This window comes from Hypanus sabinus, chromosome 6, assembly GCF_030144855.1.
Source record: "Hypanus sabinus isolate sHypSab1 chromosome 6, sHypSab1.hap1, whole genome shotgun sequence".
NCBI lineage: Eukaryota > Metazoa > Chordata > Chondrichthyes > Myliobatiformes > Dasyatidae > Hypanus > Hypanus sabinus.
The window spans coordinates 132905295-132925448 of NC_082711.1; the positions used below are offsets into that span (position 1 = coordinate 132905295).

The 20154-nt window shown below is 42.6% G+C and overlaps 2 protein-coding genes across 3 annotated transcripts in view; one reads left to right on the forward strand and one right to left on the reverse strand.

Moving 5' to 3' along the window:
• The window catches only part of rfc2 (replication factor C (activator 1) 2), a 62635-nt gene extending 57678 nt beyond the window's left edge, over positions 1 to 4957 (reverse strand). The window contains exon 1 of the mRNA XM_059972967.1: positions 4739 to 4957. Coding sequence (XP_059828950.1) covers positions 4739 to 4863 — 125 coding nt within the window. The 5' untranslated portion in view covers positions 4864 to 4957. The remainder of the gene's footprint in view (positions 1 to 4738) is intronic.
• A 228-nt stretch (positions 4958 to 5185) lies between these two features.
• The window catches only part of LOC132395850 (E3 ubiquitin-protein ligase rififylin-like), a 49980-nt gene continuing 35011 nt past the window's right edge, over positions 5186 to 20154 (forward strand). The window contains exons 1-2 of one of the 2 annotated variants that reach the window (XM_059972968.1): positions 5186 to 5427; positions 18829 to 18870. The gene's annotated coding sequence lies outside the window, so the exon portion shown is untranslated. The remainder of the gene's footprint in view (positions 5428 to 18828; positions 18871 to 20154) is intronic. The other variant, XM_059972969.1, reaches the window with a different exon arrangement.

Below are 20154 nucleotides of genomic sequence, written 5' to 3' on the forward strand. Positions count from 1 at the left end.
CAGGCTACTCTGGAAGATTAGATCAAATGGGATCTGGGGAGGAGAGAGGGAGAGGGAGAGGGAGAGGGAGAGGGAGGGGAGGGGAGGGGGGGGGGAGAGGGGAGAGGGGGAGAGGGGGAGAGGGGGAGAGGGGGAGAGGGGGAGAGGGGGAGAGGGGGAGAGGGGGAGAGGGGGAGAGAGGGAGGGAGAGAGGGAGAGAGGGAGAGAGGGAGAGAGGGAGAGAGGGAGAGAGGGAGAGAGGGAGAGAGGGAGAGAGGGAGAGAGGGAGAGAGGGAGAGAGGGAGAGAGGGAGAGAGGGAGAGAGGGAGAGAGGGAGAGAGGGAGAGAGGGAGAGAGGGAGAGAGGGAGAGAGGGAGAGAGGGAGAGAGGGAGAGAGGGAGAGAGGGAGAGAGGGAGAGAGGGAGAGAGGGAGAGAGGGAGAGAGGGAGAGAGGGAGAGAGGGAGAGAGGGAGAGAGGGAGAGAGGGAGAGAGGGAGAGAGGGAGAGAGGGAGAGAGGGAGAGAGGGAGAGAGGGAGAGAGGGAGAGAGGGAGAGAGGGAGAGAGGGAGAGAGGGAGAGAGGGAGAGAGGGAGAGAGGGAGAGAGGGAGAGAGGGAGAGAGGGAGAGAGGGAGAGAGGGAGAGAGGGAGAGAGGGAGAGAGGGAGAGAGGGAGAGAGGGAGAGAGGGAGAGAGGGAGAGAGGGAGAGAGGGAGAGAGGGAGAGAGGGAGAGAGAGAGAGAGAGAGGAGAGAGAGAGAGAGAGAGAGAGAGAGAGAGAGAGAGAGAGAATTGACTTGATGTAGAAAGTAGAGAGTGATCATTGGAAGTTCTTTCTTGGATTGGAGGCCTGTAACTGATGTGCCATGGGGTCAGCGCTGGAACCTTTGTCATACATTATTATGTAAAGGCTATTGATGTGAATTTGCAAAGCATAGTTAGTAAGTACACAGGTGATACTAAAATTGGTAGTGAAGATGATGATCAAAAATTACAGGGGCATCTTGATCAGCTAGATAAGTGGGCCAAAGATTGGCAAATGATATGTGTGAAGTGTGGCATTTTGGGAATTCAAACCAGACTAGGACTCGCTCATTGAATGGTCAAGCCCTAGGGAGTGTTGTAGACAGGGGATCTAGAAGTATAAGAATATTGTTTGCAGTAACTGACATCATGGCCAGACAAGTTGGCAAAGAAGACATTTAGCATGCTGGCCTTGTTTAGTCAGGGCACTGAGTATAGGGAACACGTGCTTGGAGGTGGAGGATATGGGTGAGGTCCCAAGTGAGCACATAGTATCAGTATTTATTGTGGAGGATAAGGGGATTACTGTGCATCATGCTAATATGCTTTGGCATTCAAGATAAAGGAAGTAGTATGTGGTCTCTTGGATATTATGATGGATGTCCCAGGACTTAATGGGGTGTACCCTAAGTTATTGAGAGAGCCAAGAAATGGAATTGCTGGTTCCTTGACTAGTATATACATGTTCTCTCTAGCTACAGGCAAGCAAAGCCCTGGAGGACTGGCAAGCAGATAGTGTTTTTATTTTATTCAAGAAGGGAAATAGAGATAATCCTGGAAACTATAGACAGTGAGTATCACATCAATGGTAGGGAAATTACTGAAGAGGATTTAGGGGAATAGGATTCATGAGCAATTGGAAAACTTGTCCTAATTAGGAACAGTTGGCATAGCTTTTTTCTGAAGAACAATTGTGTGTTACGAGCTTGATTTGAGTCTTTCAAGAAGGCAACGAAGATGTTTGATGAAGGTAGAGCTGTCCTGTCTCCCTTTCTCTTCACCACCTACACCTCGGACTTCAACTACTGCACAGAGTCTTGCCATCTTCAGAAGTTTTCTGATGACTCTGCCATAGTTGGATGCATCAGCAAGAGAGATGAGGCTAAGTACAGGGCTACAGTGGGAAACTTTATCACATGGTGTGAGCAGAATCATCTGCAGCTTAATGTGAAAAAGACCGAGGAACTGGTGGTGGACCTGAGGAGGGCTAAGGCAGCGGTGACCCCTGTTTCCATCCAAGAGGTCAGTGTGGACATGGTGGAGGATTACAAATACCTGGGGATACGAATTGACAATAAACTGGACTGGTCAAAGAACACTGAGGCTGTCTACAAGAAGGGTCAGAGCCGTCTCTATTTCCTGAGGAGGCTGAGGTCCTTTAACATCTGCTGGACGATGCTGAGGATGTTCTACGAGGCTGTGGTGGCCAGTGCTATCGTGTTTGCTGTTGTGTGCTGGGGCAGCAGGCTGAGGGTAGCAGACACCAATAGAATCAACAAACTCATTCGTAAGGCCAGTGATGTTGTGGGGGTGGAACTGGACTCTCTGACGGTGGTGTCTGAAAAGTGGATGCTGTCCAAGTTGCATGCCATCTTGGACAATGACTCCCATCCACTCCATAATGTACTGGTTAGGCACAGGAGTACATTCGGCCAGAGACTCATTCCACCGAGATGCAACGCAGCATTATAGGAAGTCATTCGTGCCTGCGGCCATCAAACTTTACAACTCCTCCCTCGGAGTGTCAGACACCCTGAGCCAATAGGCTGGTCCTGGACTTATTTCCACTTGGCATAATTTACTTATTATTATTTAATTATTTATGGTTTTATATTGCTATATTTCTACACTATACTTGGTTGGTGCGACCGTAACGAAACCCAATTTCCCTCGGGATCAATAAAGTATGTCCGTCTCAAATTCTCTACAGTAAAGAATTCCACCCTTGGAAATGAAATCTGCATTTCTGTCAATGCTTCTCTAAGTATGGGGAGAAATAACTCCTTGACATCAGTCAAATGAGACGGAGTAAAACAGGCTTTCAGCTAAGCGGTGAGAAATCCAAGATGGTTTGAGAGCTGCTGTTTCCTCTAGGAGAGCCTCAAATCAGGAAACAGGGTTTCAGGATAATAGTTCAATAACTGAACCAACTTGGAACTACTTTATTAAACTCTGGAGTTTATTCTTTATCCAGTTTTAGATTCTCAAATGTTTAAAATATTGCAGACTCAAGTCAATTTTGAGACTCTGTAGGGGTGGAAGGAAATCAGACAGGAATATGGTGTATTATCATAAGTGGCTGAAGAAGTTGGATCTATACTCCTTGAAGCTGAGAAGAATGAGGAGTGATCTTATTGAAATATACAAAATACAATGTCACTAATGGGAGAATTTCAAACCAGGAGGCATACATAGTTACAAGACAAGGCAGTCAGTTAAAACTGAGGTGTGTGGGGATTTCTTTTCACAGAGTAGTGAATCCCCAGAACTCCCAATGCCAAAGGGATGTGGAGGCTAGATTTTTAAAGAGATAGATAAACTTTGGCAAGATCAGGGCCTTGAGGGCAATAATGAACTGTCACAGAAAGGAGATGAAGCGTGGGAGATCTCAGCCATATTCATAATCAAATCTCAGCATCACACCAGGCTTGAGGAAGCCAGTAGCCTACTTCTGCAGAATCAGGTTTAATATCACCGGCATATGTCGTAGAATTTCTTAACTTTGGGGCAGCAGTACAAAATATGATAAATATAGAAAAACACAAGTATGTGTTTGTAATTAAATAAGTAGTGCAAAAACAAAAATAAAAAAGTGAGGTAGTGTCCATAGGTTCAGTGTCCTTTTAGAAATTGAATGGACGAGTGGAAAAAAAACTGTTCCTGAATCACTGTGAGTGCACGCTTTCAAGCTTTTGTACCTTCTTCCTGACAGTGACAATGAGAAGAGGATTCTTAATGATTGACACAGGCACTGCTCCTTTAAGATGTCTTGGATGACATACAGGCTGCTGTCCATGATGGAGCTAATTTTACAACTTTCCCAACTTACTTTGATCCTGTGCAGTAGCCACCCCCCACCCCCATATCTCTTACCAGCTGGAGATGCAGTCTGTCAGAATGCACCAAGTCAACGTATTGAATAGTAGAATAGTGTACAAAGACAGTTAGCCTTCTCCAGGTATTTCTGAAAAGGTGTATTAATAAATAGTACAATAAAAATGTCAGACCTGCACTGATGATTCATGGTGTCACAAATGCTTCTAAGATTTGGATTATTTACAGTAAACATTTCAACCAACAATGTCACCTCAAACCCATTCAAATTCATCGAAAAAAGTAAACCAACGTCAATACCCTCCCCCAGCTAACATTCCATAATTTAAGTTCCAGTTACTATCAAATTGGCAACAGAAGCTAACTCCAGAAACAGACATCTATATACCTAACTAGATAAAGCAGATGCTGGAAATCCAAAGCAACAGACACAAAATGCTGGAGTAACTCAGCAAGCCAGGCAGCATCTAAGGATATGAACAGATAGTCGACGTTTCGGGCCGAGACCCTTCTTCAGGACTGAGTCGGTATATACTGAACTACCAGGTGTTCAGATTCAAGTTTATTGGCCTAGTCATATATACTCAAGATATAAGTGACAAGACAACCAACACTTTGCAGCAACAACACAATCGTTTTCATAACATAAATTAACATAGGTGGACAGAGGAAACAATTCACTGATGCGCTCAGTCTCCCTGAAGTACCCACTGAGTCCTGGCTCAAGTTGGAGGAAGAGCATTCCAGACGGTACATAAAACTCTGGCTCAAAAGTGGCCTTTATCAATCACCCAGAAATGGAGTATTCGTCACCCGGGAAGGGCTGCCCGACCACCCGCCCCGTCAGGGCCGGCCGGGCCGCTGCCTGAACCCCATTACAACATGCCGCACGGATGATCGCTCACCAGGGAAGCTCGTACGCAGCAGCAGCAGCAGCACCGGTGGATGATGTTCGAGCCGCGGAGCTCCCGCTCGCCTCGGGCCCGTCCCCATCACCAACTCCCGGCTCCGCACCGTTTGCCGTCTCCATGTCGACAGTTCCCGCGCAACGTGCGTTACGTCACCACGGCACGGGAAATACGTAACAGAGCGCGTGATTAGTTTATTTAACTGAAACAGACTCTTTAGATATACATCAACAATGACTATATTTTATACATTGAGTTCTCATATTCTACGTTAATCCTGTTTCATCAAATTGCTCCTGCTTTAGGAGGCGCGGTTTACGCCAGTTTTTTTTTTAATCAACGATACCTCAGCGCAGCGTCAAGAGTATCCCCGCGTCTCTCTGTGCGGGCGAGACCTCCAGCGCCAGGGCGCCGGGCGCGCGCGCGCGTCCACGGCGGGGGGGGGCGAGCGCGGGCGCGGGCGCGAGCGGCGGCGGGGCGGTTGGAGTCCCAGGCGGAAGGTCTGAGGAGGCACTGGGTACGGGCTCGTCGCTCCTCTTCCGTCCTTTCGCTGGCTTTACTCTCCTCTCGACTCGGTCGGCTTCCACCCGTGTTAGTTCCCAGCATGTTTACCGTTGTAGTCTGGCGCTGCCGATGAAACGAAGTAAGGAAAAGTTTTGGGAGAGGAACGCAGGAAAGCTCTGTGGGTAAGGAAGTAGCTGACACTATGCTAGTACTGTATTAGTATTAATATGTGTGCTTTAATGGTGTACGTGCCACAGAGGGAGGCTAACCTGCACTGGAGTTTACCTAAAACATACCTCTCTCCTTTCCAAATACCAGCCATACTGTCAAAACACGCCTCAACTTAATTCCCTTAATGTCTTCTTGCTAAAACTTGAATTAGCGCTTAACCTACTGTACATTTTGTAAATATAACATTTGAGTTTGGTGTTGCTATAATTCAAAGTAAAGAATAATGCGGTCGATTATGTTTCCTCTTTGTATAGTGAATTGTTGGAACTCTGAAGATAGTTGCTGCCAGTTGAGTTAAAGATACATTTCCGGGTATTTCTTGACTATGAGTATTTAACATAAGAGTAAAAGTCTTCATATTTGGTTTGGAAGGTGTACTCTAAACCCTGACGGAAGTTAAATCTGGCAAGTTGTCGGCTTTTATTTGGTGCTAATCTTTTTAGCTGAATTGTCAGTAAGCCTTACCTTATTGAAGGCTTGTGTTTAAAATTAATGTATTTCGTAATAAAAAGTAAACTTAAGGGGGAAGTATTTTGTGGTGTATGATAAATGAGTTTTTCCTTGGTTAAATTAACCTGTTTTAGATGTTTAAATTTATTCCACCCAACAGTTGTTACAATAGGTGGTTTGTTTTTGCAATTCAATGTCTATAAATACAATTGCATTACCAAGGGAATCTGACAAGTGAGATGGCCTGCTACATAAACAACATAAACAGCATCTTGTATTTGCCTTTATGCTTCAGTAGTTAGGTTGATTTACTCCAGGAATCACATTATTTTGAAAATTTCCATGTTATGAATTTCACCCACCTTATTTTCAAAATGTATTGCATTGATCCTTTTAATAGATCAGTACGGTGCAATTTTAACTTAAGACTTATTTATTTCTCATTACGCTACTGACATTTAAGACAGTAATAAAGGTCTTCAATCTCTGGTGTTCATCATGCCTGTAGCTTACTCTCAGTTTTGACTACTGTCAGTGTAATGGACTGCTCTGTTGATCAGAGACAGTTTGAGTGTCCAGGAAATGAAGTGCTAAGCATATAAATACAACAAAATAACTTCAGCCTAAGTTATTAACAAAAAATAGAAAACACAAAATAATTCGTAGTAAGTTACAAAGATTTCGGGGATCATGGTTCGTAGTCTGCATTTGATTGTTGCTATTGTTGGGAGATTTGATTTGTTGCTGTTGTCAGGGAATTTGATTGTCGCTGTTGTCGGGAGAGCTCCGAATTTTGATTCGAAGATTCAATCCATTTTATTGTCAAAGTATATACAAAACAGCTCTGATATTTGTCTTCTCCAGATAGCAGTGAAATACAGAAAGACCATGGGAGCTGATGAAAGAAAATACATCAACTCCACTCCTCCCCCCCCCCCCCCAACCGGCATGAAAAAGAAAAGAAACAAAGTTCACAGACCCCAAAAATCCCCCATCCCCTTCCCATACAGAAAGAGAACAGCAACAATAACATCAAATACCCCACCCTCCCCTGCAGAAAAAACAGCAACAATAACAATCCCTGACACAGAAAAGAACAGCAACAGTAGCATCAAAACTCCCGCCTGCCAATCAGCCATGAGAAAGAAAACACCGAAAAGCTGAAGCAAACCAATATAAAGTACAGTCCAATGATCACATAAATCTCAGAATATCCAAAACAGCTTTTCGTCAGCATACAAGGACCATCGCTGACCCCCTCTGCATTCATCTCGGTCTTTCAGTCTTCCTTATTGCTTCAAGATGGACTTGTTCATAACCTTGTACCCTGTCTCTGGTTTTTTCCATGAGCCAGCTCGTATTCTTGGACCTTTTCGACAACCCCCACCGATCTCCACGAGATAGCTCTCCAGACACAAGAGTGCTGGATCATTCGATGGAGTTCCAATCTGTATGTCACCAGCTCCAACAGCTTCTGTAACACAAACAAGAAAAAAAGGACAAGCAGAAGGTGTAGAAAAAGTGACATAATTGGAGAGATTTGCTGTCTGGAGAGAGGTTGCCTGAGGAATCATAGTTCGCTGGCGCCATCTTGACCAGAAGTTTTGACTCATGAAATCAACTGGGTTCTAGGCAAGATGATCATGATTCTTCAGTCCAGGTGCAGTCCTAAGATCTGAGTGAAAGACCCCTCAAGCAGGGGTGCAATCCATAATCACTAAGAGACATGCAGAGACAGGATGAACACTTTTGTCTTTTGTTTTCATGCCACTGCTGCCTCGAGGCCAAGAGAGTGTACAGTATTAGCAAGTATTTTTTAACAAGCCTACAGTGTTTAACTTGTACAAACACCTTACATGCTGCGAGCAGAAAATTCATGGGCTCACTGAGCAAGTGGCAATTATGCTATTATGAGGGTGGGGGCGAGGCATCACCATGCTAGACATCACAAGCGAGTTTCTCTGCAATTTAGTTAAATTGTCACATTGTGAATCATCTTTCAATTGGGTGTCAACATGGTAAATTGTAATAGTAACGTGCACTGATTGGTTCCAAATGTCTTTCCATATCTCTGTTCCCCATAAAGAACATCCCATAATGGTATTGGGCTGCTAGTTCCATCAGGGCAACTGGACAGCAAGTCCGTTAGCAGCAGCCCAGGAATCGGTATAACTATGAGCTTCGGTTTGTGCATGATAGCAGTATGAACTGCTGAAGGCTCTGCATATTGACTCGGCCAATCAGAGCCTTCCTTCTTCAGCACTTGTTGGGTGAGAAGGTTAATGGTAGCAGCCTTTCAAACACGACGACCACTCGTCCATGTCCCAGAGCCATTGGTGAAGCAGGAGTGCTGTTGCTGAGCAGGAGACAAGATTAAAGTGAATTCCCCACACCACAGATGAGGCTTCGCCTGGAGTAACTTCAGGTGTGAGTGACATAGCCTGAGTCAAACCAGTTCGCATACTTTACAAATTCTGTCCAGTGCCTTTGCAGAATTATGCTACTTCCAGTTGACGACTGAACTCTGTTGTGCACGCCCTACCTTATAGGCAAGTGTGTCAAAGAATGCCAATCTCATAATAGGAAAGTCAAGTTGGAGAGGGATGAGATGATCCCCTGTGTGTGTTTTAGTCTCTGTTAGAGTTCAGTAACAGGCAAAAAGCTGTTTCTTTAATGCAGTGTATCTGGTGGCAGCTTCAGGAAACTTTCAGGACCAGAAACCCAGAGGCTCCATACTTCTACCACAGACTCCAGACTGTCACATTATCTTTAACAGAAACTTGTAGTTCAAAGAAGATGCCCTCTGCGCAACGAGATGTGTAATGCTGCGGTGATGGCCTACTTTGCAGCTTCAGTAGCTGATTGTTGCTTGGGGCCCCATATTAAAATAAATTTCTTTCTGGTCACAGCATACAGGGCTCAAAAAGGCATAGTCAAATGGGATATGTGGTGCCGCCTGTTTCCCAAGAGGCCAGCAAAGCATTGGGCTTCTTGTTTTGTCATAGAGGTGCTATGTCTGGATTTTATTTCTGACCTTATCCGGAATTATCCTTAGTCCATTGTATTCTCAGAAAATGAACAGCTGTAGCTGGACCCATACTTTATCGGGGTTAGTTTCCCATCCCCTCACATAGTATTAAGAGCTTCAGAAGCCACCTCTTCAGAGGATTTCCATAATAGCACATTTTTTATATATTTAGTGAGCTACTTTAATGCTTGGGGATAGGGCTCATTCACAAAAATCACATGCCACCACACATATCCCTGTGGAAACCATGTCAAGGTGTACTGAAGGCCCTTCCAGGTAAATGCAACTGATCTTAGGATGACTTAACAATTGGAATGGAGGAAGAGAGCATTAGCCTAATCAATAATAACATAATAAAGGTCAGTCCCACTAGAAAGATCCTCATTCAGGGTCACAATGTCTGGAACAGCTATGGCCAGCGAAGGGGCAAACTGATTTTGCTAGTGATAACCAATGGCCGTGTGGTTTCCAAACTGGCCAAACAGGGCTGTTGTCTTGGGATGAGGCAGGGCAAAGAACCCCCAGGTTTAAAAGGGACTCTATTATCTTATCGATTTAATTATGCCTCCCAAGATGAGATATTGCTTGGCAAACATAAAGACAGGTTCCCATTTTGCCTTTCCAACCAGAATAGATATCTTCCTAATACTAAAAACAAATTTGTCAAAGGAATGGCAAGGTAATTTCTGATTTACCCTGTGTATAAGGGATGGTATGTGGAGTTGCTGTTTAAAATCTGTTTTATTATCATTAATGGCAATAATTTGTACACTGTAATTTGACTGAATTTTTGTTTCCTTAATATCCTTGTTAATTTGTGATCTTTAATTGTGCATTTTGTGTGATGACAATCAACCTATTTTCTTTGTATCTGAAAGAATCTTGACTGGGTCCTTGTTATCCTTGCTTTACTCTTTGAAGTAATATGGTCTCAATTTGATTCCAGATCTGTTTATTTTTTTTCTTTTGTATGACTTACTATTTAAGCTGGAGACTAAACAATGTTTGCTTGATATTTTTGGGTGGCCCATGTCAGAATCAGGTTTATTATCTCCGACATGTGATGTGAAATTTGTTAACTTAGCAGCAGCAGTTGAATGCAATAAATAATCTAGCAGAGAAAAAAGTAGTAATAAATAAGTAAATCAATTACGGTATGCATATATTGAATAGATTTTTTTTAAATATGCAAAAACAGAAATACTGTATTTTTTTTTAAGTGAAGTAGTGTCCAAAGATTCAATGTCCATTTAGGAATCAGATGGTGGAGGGGAAGAAGCTGTTCCTGAATCATTGAGTGTGTGCCTTAACAGTGAGAAAAGGGCATACTTGGGTGCTGGAGGTCCTTAATATTGGACATTGCCTTTCTGAGACACTGCTCCTTAAAGATGTTCTGGGCAGTTTGTAGGCTAGTACCCAAGATGGAGCTGACTAGATTTACAACCTTCTGCAGCTTCTTTCAGTCCTGTGATGCAGCCTGTCAGAATGCTCCTCACGGTACAACTATAGAAATTTTTAAGTGTATTTGTTGACATGCCAAATCTCTTCAAGCTCCGAATATAGTCGCCGTCTTGTCTTCTTTATACCTACATCGGTACGTTGGAAACAGGTTAGATCCTCAGAGGTCTTAACACCCAGGAACTTGAAACTGCTCACCCTCTCCATTTGAGGATTGGTGTGTGTTCCATCATCTTACCCTTCCTGAAGTCCACAATCAGCTCTTTCATCTTACTGATGTTGAGTGCCAGGTTGTTGCTGCAGCATCACTCCACTAGTTGGCATATCTCACTCCTGTATGCCCTTTCATCACCACCTGAGATACAACCAATAATGGTTGTATTGTCAGGAAATTTATAGATGGTATTTGAGCTATGTCTAGCCACACAGTCATGTGTATGTACAGAGTAGTGTAGTGGGCTAAGCACATACCCCTGAGGTGCTCCAGTATTGATCATCAGGGAGGAGGATATGTTATCACCAATCCGCACAGATTGTGGTCTTCTGGTTAGGAAGTCGAGGATCCAATTGCAGAGGGAGGTACAGAGGCCCAGGTTCTGCAACTTCTCAATCAGGATTGTGGGAATGATGGTATTAAATGCTGAGCTATAATCAATGAACAGCATGCTGATGTAGGTGTTTGTGTTGCCCAGGTGGTCTAAAGCCGTGTGAAGAGCCACTGAGATTCAGTCTGCCATTGACCTATTGTGGCAATAGGCAAATTGCAATGGGTCCAAGTCCTTTCTCAGGCAGGAGTTCAATCTAATCATGACCAGCCTCTCAAAGCATTTCATCACTGTCGATGTAAGTGCTACTAGGTGATAGTCATTAAGGCAGCCCCCATATTATTCTTCTTAGGCACTGGTATATTTGTTGCCTTTTTGAAGCAAGTGGGAACTTCCACCTATAGCAGTGAGAGGTTGAAAATGTCCTTGAGTACTCCCGCTAGTTGGTTGGCATAGGTTTTCAGAGCCTTACCAGGTACTCCATCGGGACCTTCTGCCTTGCGAGCTTTCACTCTCTTTAAAGACAGCCTAACATCAGCCTCTGAGACTGAGATCACAGGGTCATGAAATGTAGCAGGGATCTTCACAGCTGTAGTTATGTTCTCCATCTCAAAGCGGGCATAGAAGGTGTTGAGTTCATCTGGTAGAGAAACATCGCTGCCATTCATGCTATTGGGTTTCACATTGCAGGAAGTAATGTCTTACAGAGCCTACCACAGTTGCCATGCATCCAATGTCACCTCCAACCTCGTTCCAAATTGTTTATTCACCCTTGAAATAGCCCTCCGCAAATCATACCTGGTTTTCTGGTATGCACCTGAGTCACCAGACTTGAATGCCAGAGATCTAGCCTTCAGCAGGTGACATACCTCCTGGTTCATCCACAGCTTTTGGTTTGGGAATGTACAGTAAGTCTTTGTGGGTGCACGCTCATCCACACAGGTTTTAAGGAAGTTGGTAACAAGTACAGAATACTCATCCAGATTTGAAGATGAATCCCTGATTACAGTCCAGCCCACTGATTCAGAGTAGTCCTGTAGGCACTCCTGTGCTTCCCTTTTACAAACCTTCTTGGTCCTCACTGCTGGTGTTGCACTCTTCAGTCTCTGCCTATACTCAGGGAGTAGAAGTACAGCCAGGTGATCAGACTTCCCAAAGTGAGGAGGTGGAATAACAAGGTAGGCATTCTTGATGGTGGTGTAGCAATGGTCCAGTGTGGTGTTTCCTCTGGTATTGCAAGTAATCTATTGATGGTAGTTGCTTAGTGATTTTTTTCAGACTGGCTTGGTTAAAATATCCCAAAATAATGGTGAAGGAATTAGAGTATGCTGATTCGTGCACGTTAATCCCATTGCTTAGATTATTTAAAGCCTGCTTGACATTGGCCTGAGGTGGAATGTAAACTGCTACCAAAATGACCCCAGAGGTAGGTCGTTAGATAATTACAGTGCTCAGTGATTTAATTCATGCTTAAAAGTTCAAAGTAAATTTATTATCGAAGTACCTACATGTCATATAACCATATAACAATCACAGCACGGAAACAGGCCATCTCGGCCCTCCTAGTCCGTGCCGAACTCTTATTCTCACCTAGTCCCACCTACTCGCACTCAGCCCATAACCCTCCACTCCTTTCCTGTCCATATACCTATCCAATTTTACCTTAAACGACACAACTGAACTGGCCTCTACTACTTCTACAGGAAGCTCATTCCACACAGCTATCACTCTCTGAGTAAAGAAATACCCCCTCGTGTTTCCCTTAAACTTCTGCCCCCTAACTCTCAAATCATGTGCTCTCATTTGAATCTCCCCTACTCTCAATGGAAACAGCCTATTCACGTCAACTCTATCTATCCCTCTCAAAATTTTAAATACCTCGATAAATCCCCCCTCAACCTTCTACGCTCCAATGAATAGAGACCTAACTTGTTCAACCTTTCTCTGTAACTTAAGTGCTGAAACCCAGGTAACATCCTAGTAAATCATCTCTGCACTTTCTCTAATTTATTGATATCTTTCCTATAATTCGGTGACCAGAACTGCACACAATATTCCAAATTTGGCCTTACCAATGCCTTGTACATTACATTACATTCCAACTTCTGTACTCAATACTTTGATTTATAAAGGCCAGCGTTCCAAAAGCCGCCTTCACCACCCTATCTACATGAGACTCAACCTTCAGGGAACTATGCACTGTTATTCCTAGATCTCTCTGTTCCTCTGCATTCCTCAATGCCCTACCATTTACCCTGTATGTTCTATTTGGATTATTCCTGCCAAAATGTAGAACCTCACACTTCTCAGCATTAAACTCCATCTGCCAACGTTCAGCCCATTCTTCTAACCGGCATAAATCTCCTTGCAAACTTTGAAAACCCACCTCATTATCCACAACACCTCCTACCTTAGTATCATTGGCATACTTACTAATCCAATTTACCACTCCATCATCCAGATCATTTATGTATATTACAAACAACATTGGGCCCAAAACAGATCCCTGAGGCACCCCGCTAGTCACCGGCCTCCATCCCGATAAACAATTATCCACCACTACTCTCTGGCATCTCCCATCTAGCCACTGTTGAATCCATTTTATTACTCCAGCATTAATACCTAACGACTGAACCTTCTTAACTAACCTTCCATGTGGAACTTTGTCAAAGGCTTTGCTGAAGTCCATATAGACTACATCCACTGCCTTACCCTCGTCAACATTCCTCGTAACTTCTTCAAAAAATTCAATAAGGTTTGTCAAACATGACCTTCCACGCACAAATCCATGCTGGCTACTCCTAATCAGATCCTGTCTATCCAGATAATTATTAATACTATCTCTAAGAATACTTTCTATTAATTTACCCACCACTGATGTCAAACTGACAGGTCTATAATTGCTAGGCTTACTTCTAGAACCCTTTTTAAACCTGAGATGTCACCTGAGATTAATTTTCTTGCAGGCATTCACAATAGAATAAAGATATGCAATATATTTAATGAAAAAATACCCACAAAGGCAAGCAGCCAAGGTGCAAAAGGAGATGAAATGTTCAAATATTAAATAATAGTGAGAACATGAGTTGTAGAGTCATTGAAATTGAGTCTATAGATTGCATTCAGTGTTCAGTTCAGTATTGTGGGGAGTGAAGTTATCTGTGGACTGATGGTTTGAGATTTGCGAGGAATTTTAGAGCGTGGATCAGTACTTGGAACTAGGATATTGTGACTTGGATGGCTCGGGCAGGAGTGGTTACTTCGAGTGCCCAGCCTTAGATGTTTCAGAAAGGACGGGTGGGGAGGCAAGAGGTGGGGGCATGGCACTGTTGATCAGAGATAGTGTCACGGCTGCAGAAAAGGAGGAATGCCCAGAAGAATTGTCTACAGAGGGTGGAAGTTAGGAACAGGAAGGGGTCAATAACCCTACTGGGTGCTTTTTATAGACCACCCAGTAGTGACAGGATATCAAGGAGCAGATAGGGAGGCAGATTCTGGAAAGGTGTAATACTAACAGGGTTATTATGGTGGGAGATTTTAATTTCCCAAATATCAATTGGTGTGTCCCTAGAGTGAGGGTTTAGATGGGGTGGAGTCTGATGTGTTCAAGAAGGTTTCTTGTCACAATATGTAGATAAGCCTAGAAGAGGAGATGCCTGTATTTGATCTGGTATTGGGAAATGAACTTGGTCAGGTATCAGATCTCTCAGTGGGAGAGCATTTTGGAGATAGTGATCACAATTCTATCTCCTTTACCATAGCAATGGAAAGGGATAGGAACAAACAAGTTAGGAAAGCGTTTAGTTGGAGTAAGAGGGAATATAAAGCAGGAACTTGGAAGCATAAATTGGGAACAGATGTTCTCAAGGAAATGTACGGAAGAGATGTGGCAAATGTTCAGGGGATATTTGTGCATAGGTATACAGTTTTATATATGTGTGTATATATATGTGTGTGTATATATATATAGTGATATAGTTCTGCATAGGTACGTTCTAATGAGACAGAAAGGATGGTAGGGTACAGGAACCGTGTACAAAGGCTATTGTACTTCTAATAAAGAAGACAAGAAGAGCTTACGAAAGGTTCAAGAAACTAGGTAATGATAGAGACCTAGAAGATTATAAGGCTAGCAGGATGGAGCTTAAGAAAGACATTAGGAGAGTCAGAAGGGGCCATGAGAAGGCCTTGGCAGACAGGATTAAGGAAAACCTCAAGGCATTCTACAAGTATGTAAAGAGCAAGAGGATAAGATGTGAGAGAATAGGACCAATTAAGTGTGACAGTGCAAAAGTATATATAGAACCGGAGGCTACAGCAGAGGTACTTAATGAGTACTTTGCTTCAATATTCACTACAGGAAAGGATCTTGGCAATTGCAGAGATGACTTACAGTGGGAGGCGAGGGAGGAGATTGCTGAGCCTCTGGCGATGATCTTTGCATCATCAATGGGTTGAAAGAAGTTCCAGAGGATTGGAGGGTTGCTGATATTGTTTCTTTAAGAAAGGGAGTAGAGATAACCCAGGAAATTATAGACTGGTCTTACTTCAATGATTGGTAAGTTGATGGAGAAGATTCTGAGAGGCAGGATTTATGAACATTTGGAGAGGCATAATATGATTAGGAATAGTCAGCATGGCTTGTGAAAGGCAGAGCATGCCTTATGAGCCTGATGGAATTTTTTGAGGATGTGACTAAACACATTGAAGGTAGAGCAGTAGATGTAGTGTATATGAATTTCTCCAAGGCATTTGACAAGGTACTCCATGCAAGGCTTATTGAGAAAGTAAGGGGCATGGGATCTAAGGGAATATTGCTTTGTGGATCCAGAACTGGCTTGCCCACAGAAGGCAAAGAGTGGTTGTAGATGGGTCATAATTTGCATTGAGGTTGGTCACTGGTAGTGTGCCTCAGGGATCTGTTCTGGGAATCCTGCTCTTTGTGATTTTTATAAATGAACTGGATGAAGAAGTGGAGGGATGGGTTAGTAAATTTGTTGATGACACAAAGGTTGGTTGTGTTGTGGATAATGTGGAGGGCTGTCAGGTTACAGAGGGATATTGATAGGATGCAAAACTGGGCTGAGAAGTGGCAAATGGAGTTCAACTCAGATAAGTGTGAGGTTGTTCATTTTGGTAGGTCATATGATGGCAGAATATAGTATTAATGGTAAGACTCTAGGCAGTGTGGAGGATCAGAGGATCTTGGGGTCCAAGTCCATAGGACACTCTAAGCTGCAGTGCATATTGACTCTGTGGTTAAGAAAGCATTCGGTGCATTGGCAATCAATCGTGGGATTGAGTTTAGGAGACGAGAAGTAATGTTGCAACTATATCAGACCCTCGTCAGACCCCACTGACCCCATTGTACTGTGCTCAGTTTTGGTCGCCTCACTATAGGAAGGATGTGGAAGCCATAGAAAGGGTGCAGAGGACATTTACCAGGGTGTTGCCTGAATTGGGGAGCATGCGTTAGAGAATAGATTAAGTGAACTTGGCCTTTTTTCCTAGCAGCGACAGAGGATGAGAGGTGATCTGATAGAGGTGTATAAGATGATGAGAGGCATTGATCATGTGGATAGTCAGAGGCTTTCTCCCAGGGCTTAAACGGCTAGCACCAGAGGGCAGAGTTTTGAGGTGCTTAGAAGTAGGTACAGAGCAGATGTTGGGTAAGTTTTTTCTGCAGAGAGTGGTGAGTGCGTGGAATGGACTGCTGGTAACAGTGGTGGAGGCGGATACAATAGGGTCTTTTAAGAGACTCCTGGACAGGTACGTGGAGCTTAGAAAAATAGAGGGCTATGGGTGACCCTCGGTAATTTCTAAGGTAAGGACATGTTCGGCACAGCTTTGTGGGCCGAAGGGCCTGTATTGTGTTGTAGGTTTTCTATGTGTGTTTCGATGTTCAGCAGCCTGATGATTGAAGAGTAATAGTTGTCCCTAAAGCTGGTGGTATGGGACATGAGGCTTCTATACTTCCTGATGGCAGCAGTTGAAATGAGAGCATGGTGTGGATAGTGGGGGTCCTTGATGATGGATCCTGCTTTCTTGTGGCGTTGCTTCCTGTCAATGTGCTCACTGATGGGGAGGGTGATTCCTGTGATGGGCTGGGCTGTATCCACCACTTTTTGTTGGCTTTTCCATTTTTGGACATTGGTGTTTCCATAAAAGGCTATAATATATGAATCAGGATACCCTTCACTGTGCATCCATAGAGGGGTTTGTCAAAGTTTTAAATGACATGTCATCTCCAAAAGGTTACATGTAAAGTAATAAGTACAATAGCAAAAATACTATTGAAACCAGAGGATAGAATATTGGTGGAAGGAGTCTTGTGGGCAAAATAGGATGGGTAGAAGTTCCCCTGAGAGACAATGCATGCTCCGATTTGTTTCCCCATCTTTGAAATAAGCTCACTTTTAACCAACAAGATGCTATTGCAGCCCATGGAAATTTAAAAACAATTTGTTGAATGACTTTATAATGGTGTATTTTCGTAGTAAATGCATGTATGATATGGGACGACTAATTCCGTTACAATAAATATGATGATTCTATGTCAATTCTTGCTATTTGTTGAAAATTTCTATTACATGTGAAAGTCTCTGACCTCTAGCTGAAACTACACCTCAAATCTCCTGCTCCTCCAACTGTTAATGCACTTCCACCTCTTGTTCTTAGTAGCTGTGTCTTTGCCCACAGATGTCCCATACTAAGTCCATGTTGTACGGTTCCCTGTGTTGGCCCTTTGTTTTTTCAATTACTAATACAAAGCCAGTTTAGTGAAGACCTTGGTTATGTTTGTTTAATATTAAACTCCTTTCTCCTTGCACCCTGTGGTCTTCATTTTTAGCCAGTACCTTTTCAATAACATATAAATTCAGTGTTATCATTTTTTTCAAGAACTTCCTTAACATTGAAACTGTCAATATTATCAGTCTTGAGCAACATTCCTATTGCAGTTTGTCCAAATGTTTAAATGCCCATATATGCTTTCTGGTGATTATATTAAAGAAAAATAACTATGAATTTTATTTTGAGTTTTATTGTTCAATATGTTAATTTTTGAGCAGTATTTTACATATTTAAATATTTTGTTATTTGAATATTAACTTGTGTGGATCAGTTAATTCATTAATTTTGCACCAGATGAGCCAGTTTTGAAAATTACTTGACCTACTGTTGGTAGTTTGTCCATTTTAAGACTAAGTAGAAAATGAGTCTTTAGACTTTACACTATAAACAAAAGGCTGCAGTCTGATTGGAACAGAGGATGGAAATGTTAAATGTAGTCAGAAGATGATAGCTTGGAAAGGAACAATGACTATTTGAAAGATTTCTTTTATTACCCCCTATTCTCAATCAACTGTTACGCATGTTCCTAGATTTCAGCAACCCCTAACACTATTAAACATTTTCCTTTCTAATGCATTGAAACTACCTCTTTAATCCCACTGGCCATGCAAACTCCTGTCCTGAATCCTTTTTCAGAGCATAAATACATAATCTGTTTTCCCTGTGCTCTGAGACTTCGCCAATCCTTGGATTCTTCATTTAGAAATTCCACAGACCTCCAAGAGCTTTGTTATTTATTGCAGTTCAAATTCATTTTATAGGCATCTTAGTAAAGAGTTGACTCAGTGCTAACTGACAAGTATCCTTGGTCTAAACATTTTTTCAGGTGGTGGTGCTTGTGTAGATTTAAAAACAAAACTTTATTGATTCATTTGAAAATACACCTCCATTAATTTTAGATAGTTTCCACCTGTGTTCATTGGAAAAGGCTGAGTTGTAAGAATGCCAATATCTAGATAAGTTGAAATGGGTGGTAATACTATTTTTCCATTAAGTAGTATTGTGGTGTATAATTACAGATCACTATTCCAAAGGTCAGGTGAAGACTGCTGCCAATTCAGGTGAGTACATGCTGTTCACTCTGAGCCTCACAAAAATAGATGTAATTGTTGAATCAGGTAAAAGTGACAACTGTGACCTTCATTCAGTGTCATTAAGCAGATAATTCTGTGTACTTCTTGAGTGTTCTGTTGACCAAGCTGTCAGACTAATATCTCTTGAATTCCAGAGAACTTGAGTCTTATGAAGGCAGCTAATATATAGCTAAGTAACTGAGGGCATTCATATAAGTTTAGAGTTTCTTTTTATGGTGGTTAAATGAATACACAAGATCCTGCAGATGCTGGAAGTCGAAAAGCAGCACACATAAAATGTTGGAGGAACTCAGGTCAGGCATCATCTTAGAAAATGAATAAATAATTGACCTTTTAGGCCAAGACCATTTATCAAGACTTAAAAAGAAGGGAGCAGATGCCAGAATAAGAAGGTGGGAGGAGGCTAAGGAGAACAAGCTAAATGCAAGGTGGCACTGGCACACTATGACAGTGTTCTGCAGGCTATGTACAAAACTTCAAAACATATTTTTGAATTATTCTGACTTCTATCTGCAGCATGTAATTTCCCTTTAAACAGCAAACAATGAACTGCAAATTTCACAATCTTCTGAAGGTCAGCAGAAACTTTTAATCGGACGAAGATTCATCACCATGGCCGGAAGCAAGGCCAGGTGGTGGAGGGGGCACCAAGACAGACTGAAATGCGCAGGCATAGGCCCCCTCTACCCATCAACTTAACAAATTTACAGTTGCTGGAGAAGGCAAGGGTGCTGTATCACAAAGAATAAGGAATTGTTGTGTTCTGCGTTTCACCAAGACATGGCTTATGAGAGTACACTAGATTCGGCAATCAGACCCGAAGGTTTCTTGATACGTAGAATGTATCAAATTACTGATTCAGAAAAGGCAGAAAGTGGAGTTGTGTGTTTCATGGTAAACTCTCTGTGGTGCTCCAATATGGCAGCTTTGTCATACTCATGTTACCCCGATGTTGAGCACCTTATGATTAAATGCTGACTGTTCTGTTTACCAAGAGGGTTCTCCTCCATGAACCTGACTGCAGTTTACATACCACCAATAGCCAACATTAATCAAGCACTTGAGATACTGAATGATGCCATCAGCAAACAAGAAATAGTCCACCTCAATACATTTTATCTCATAGTTGGAGATTTTGGTCAAGCTTGTTTTGAGAAATCCCTGTCCAATTACTATGAACACTATAGAAACACTAACACACTAGACAACTATAGTAAGAAGGAATGCCTACTGTTCCATGCCCAGAGCAAA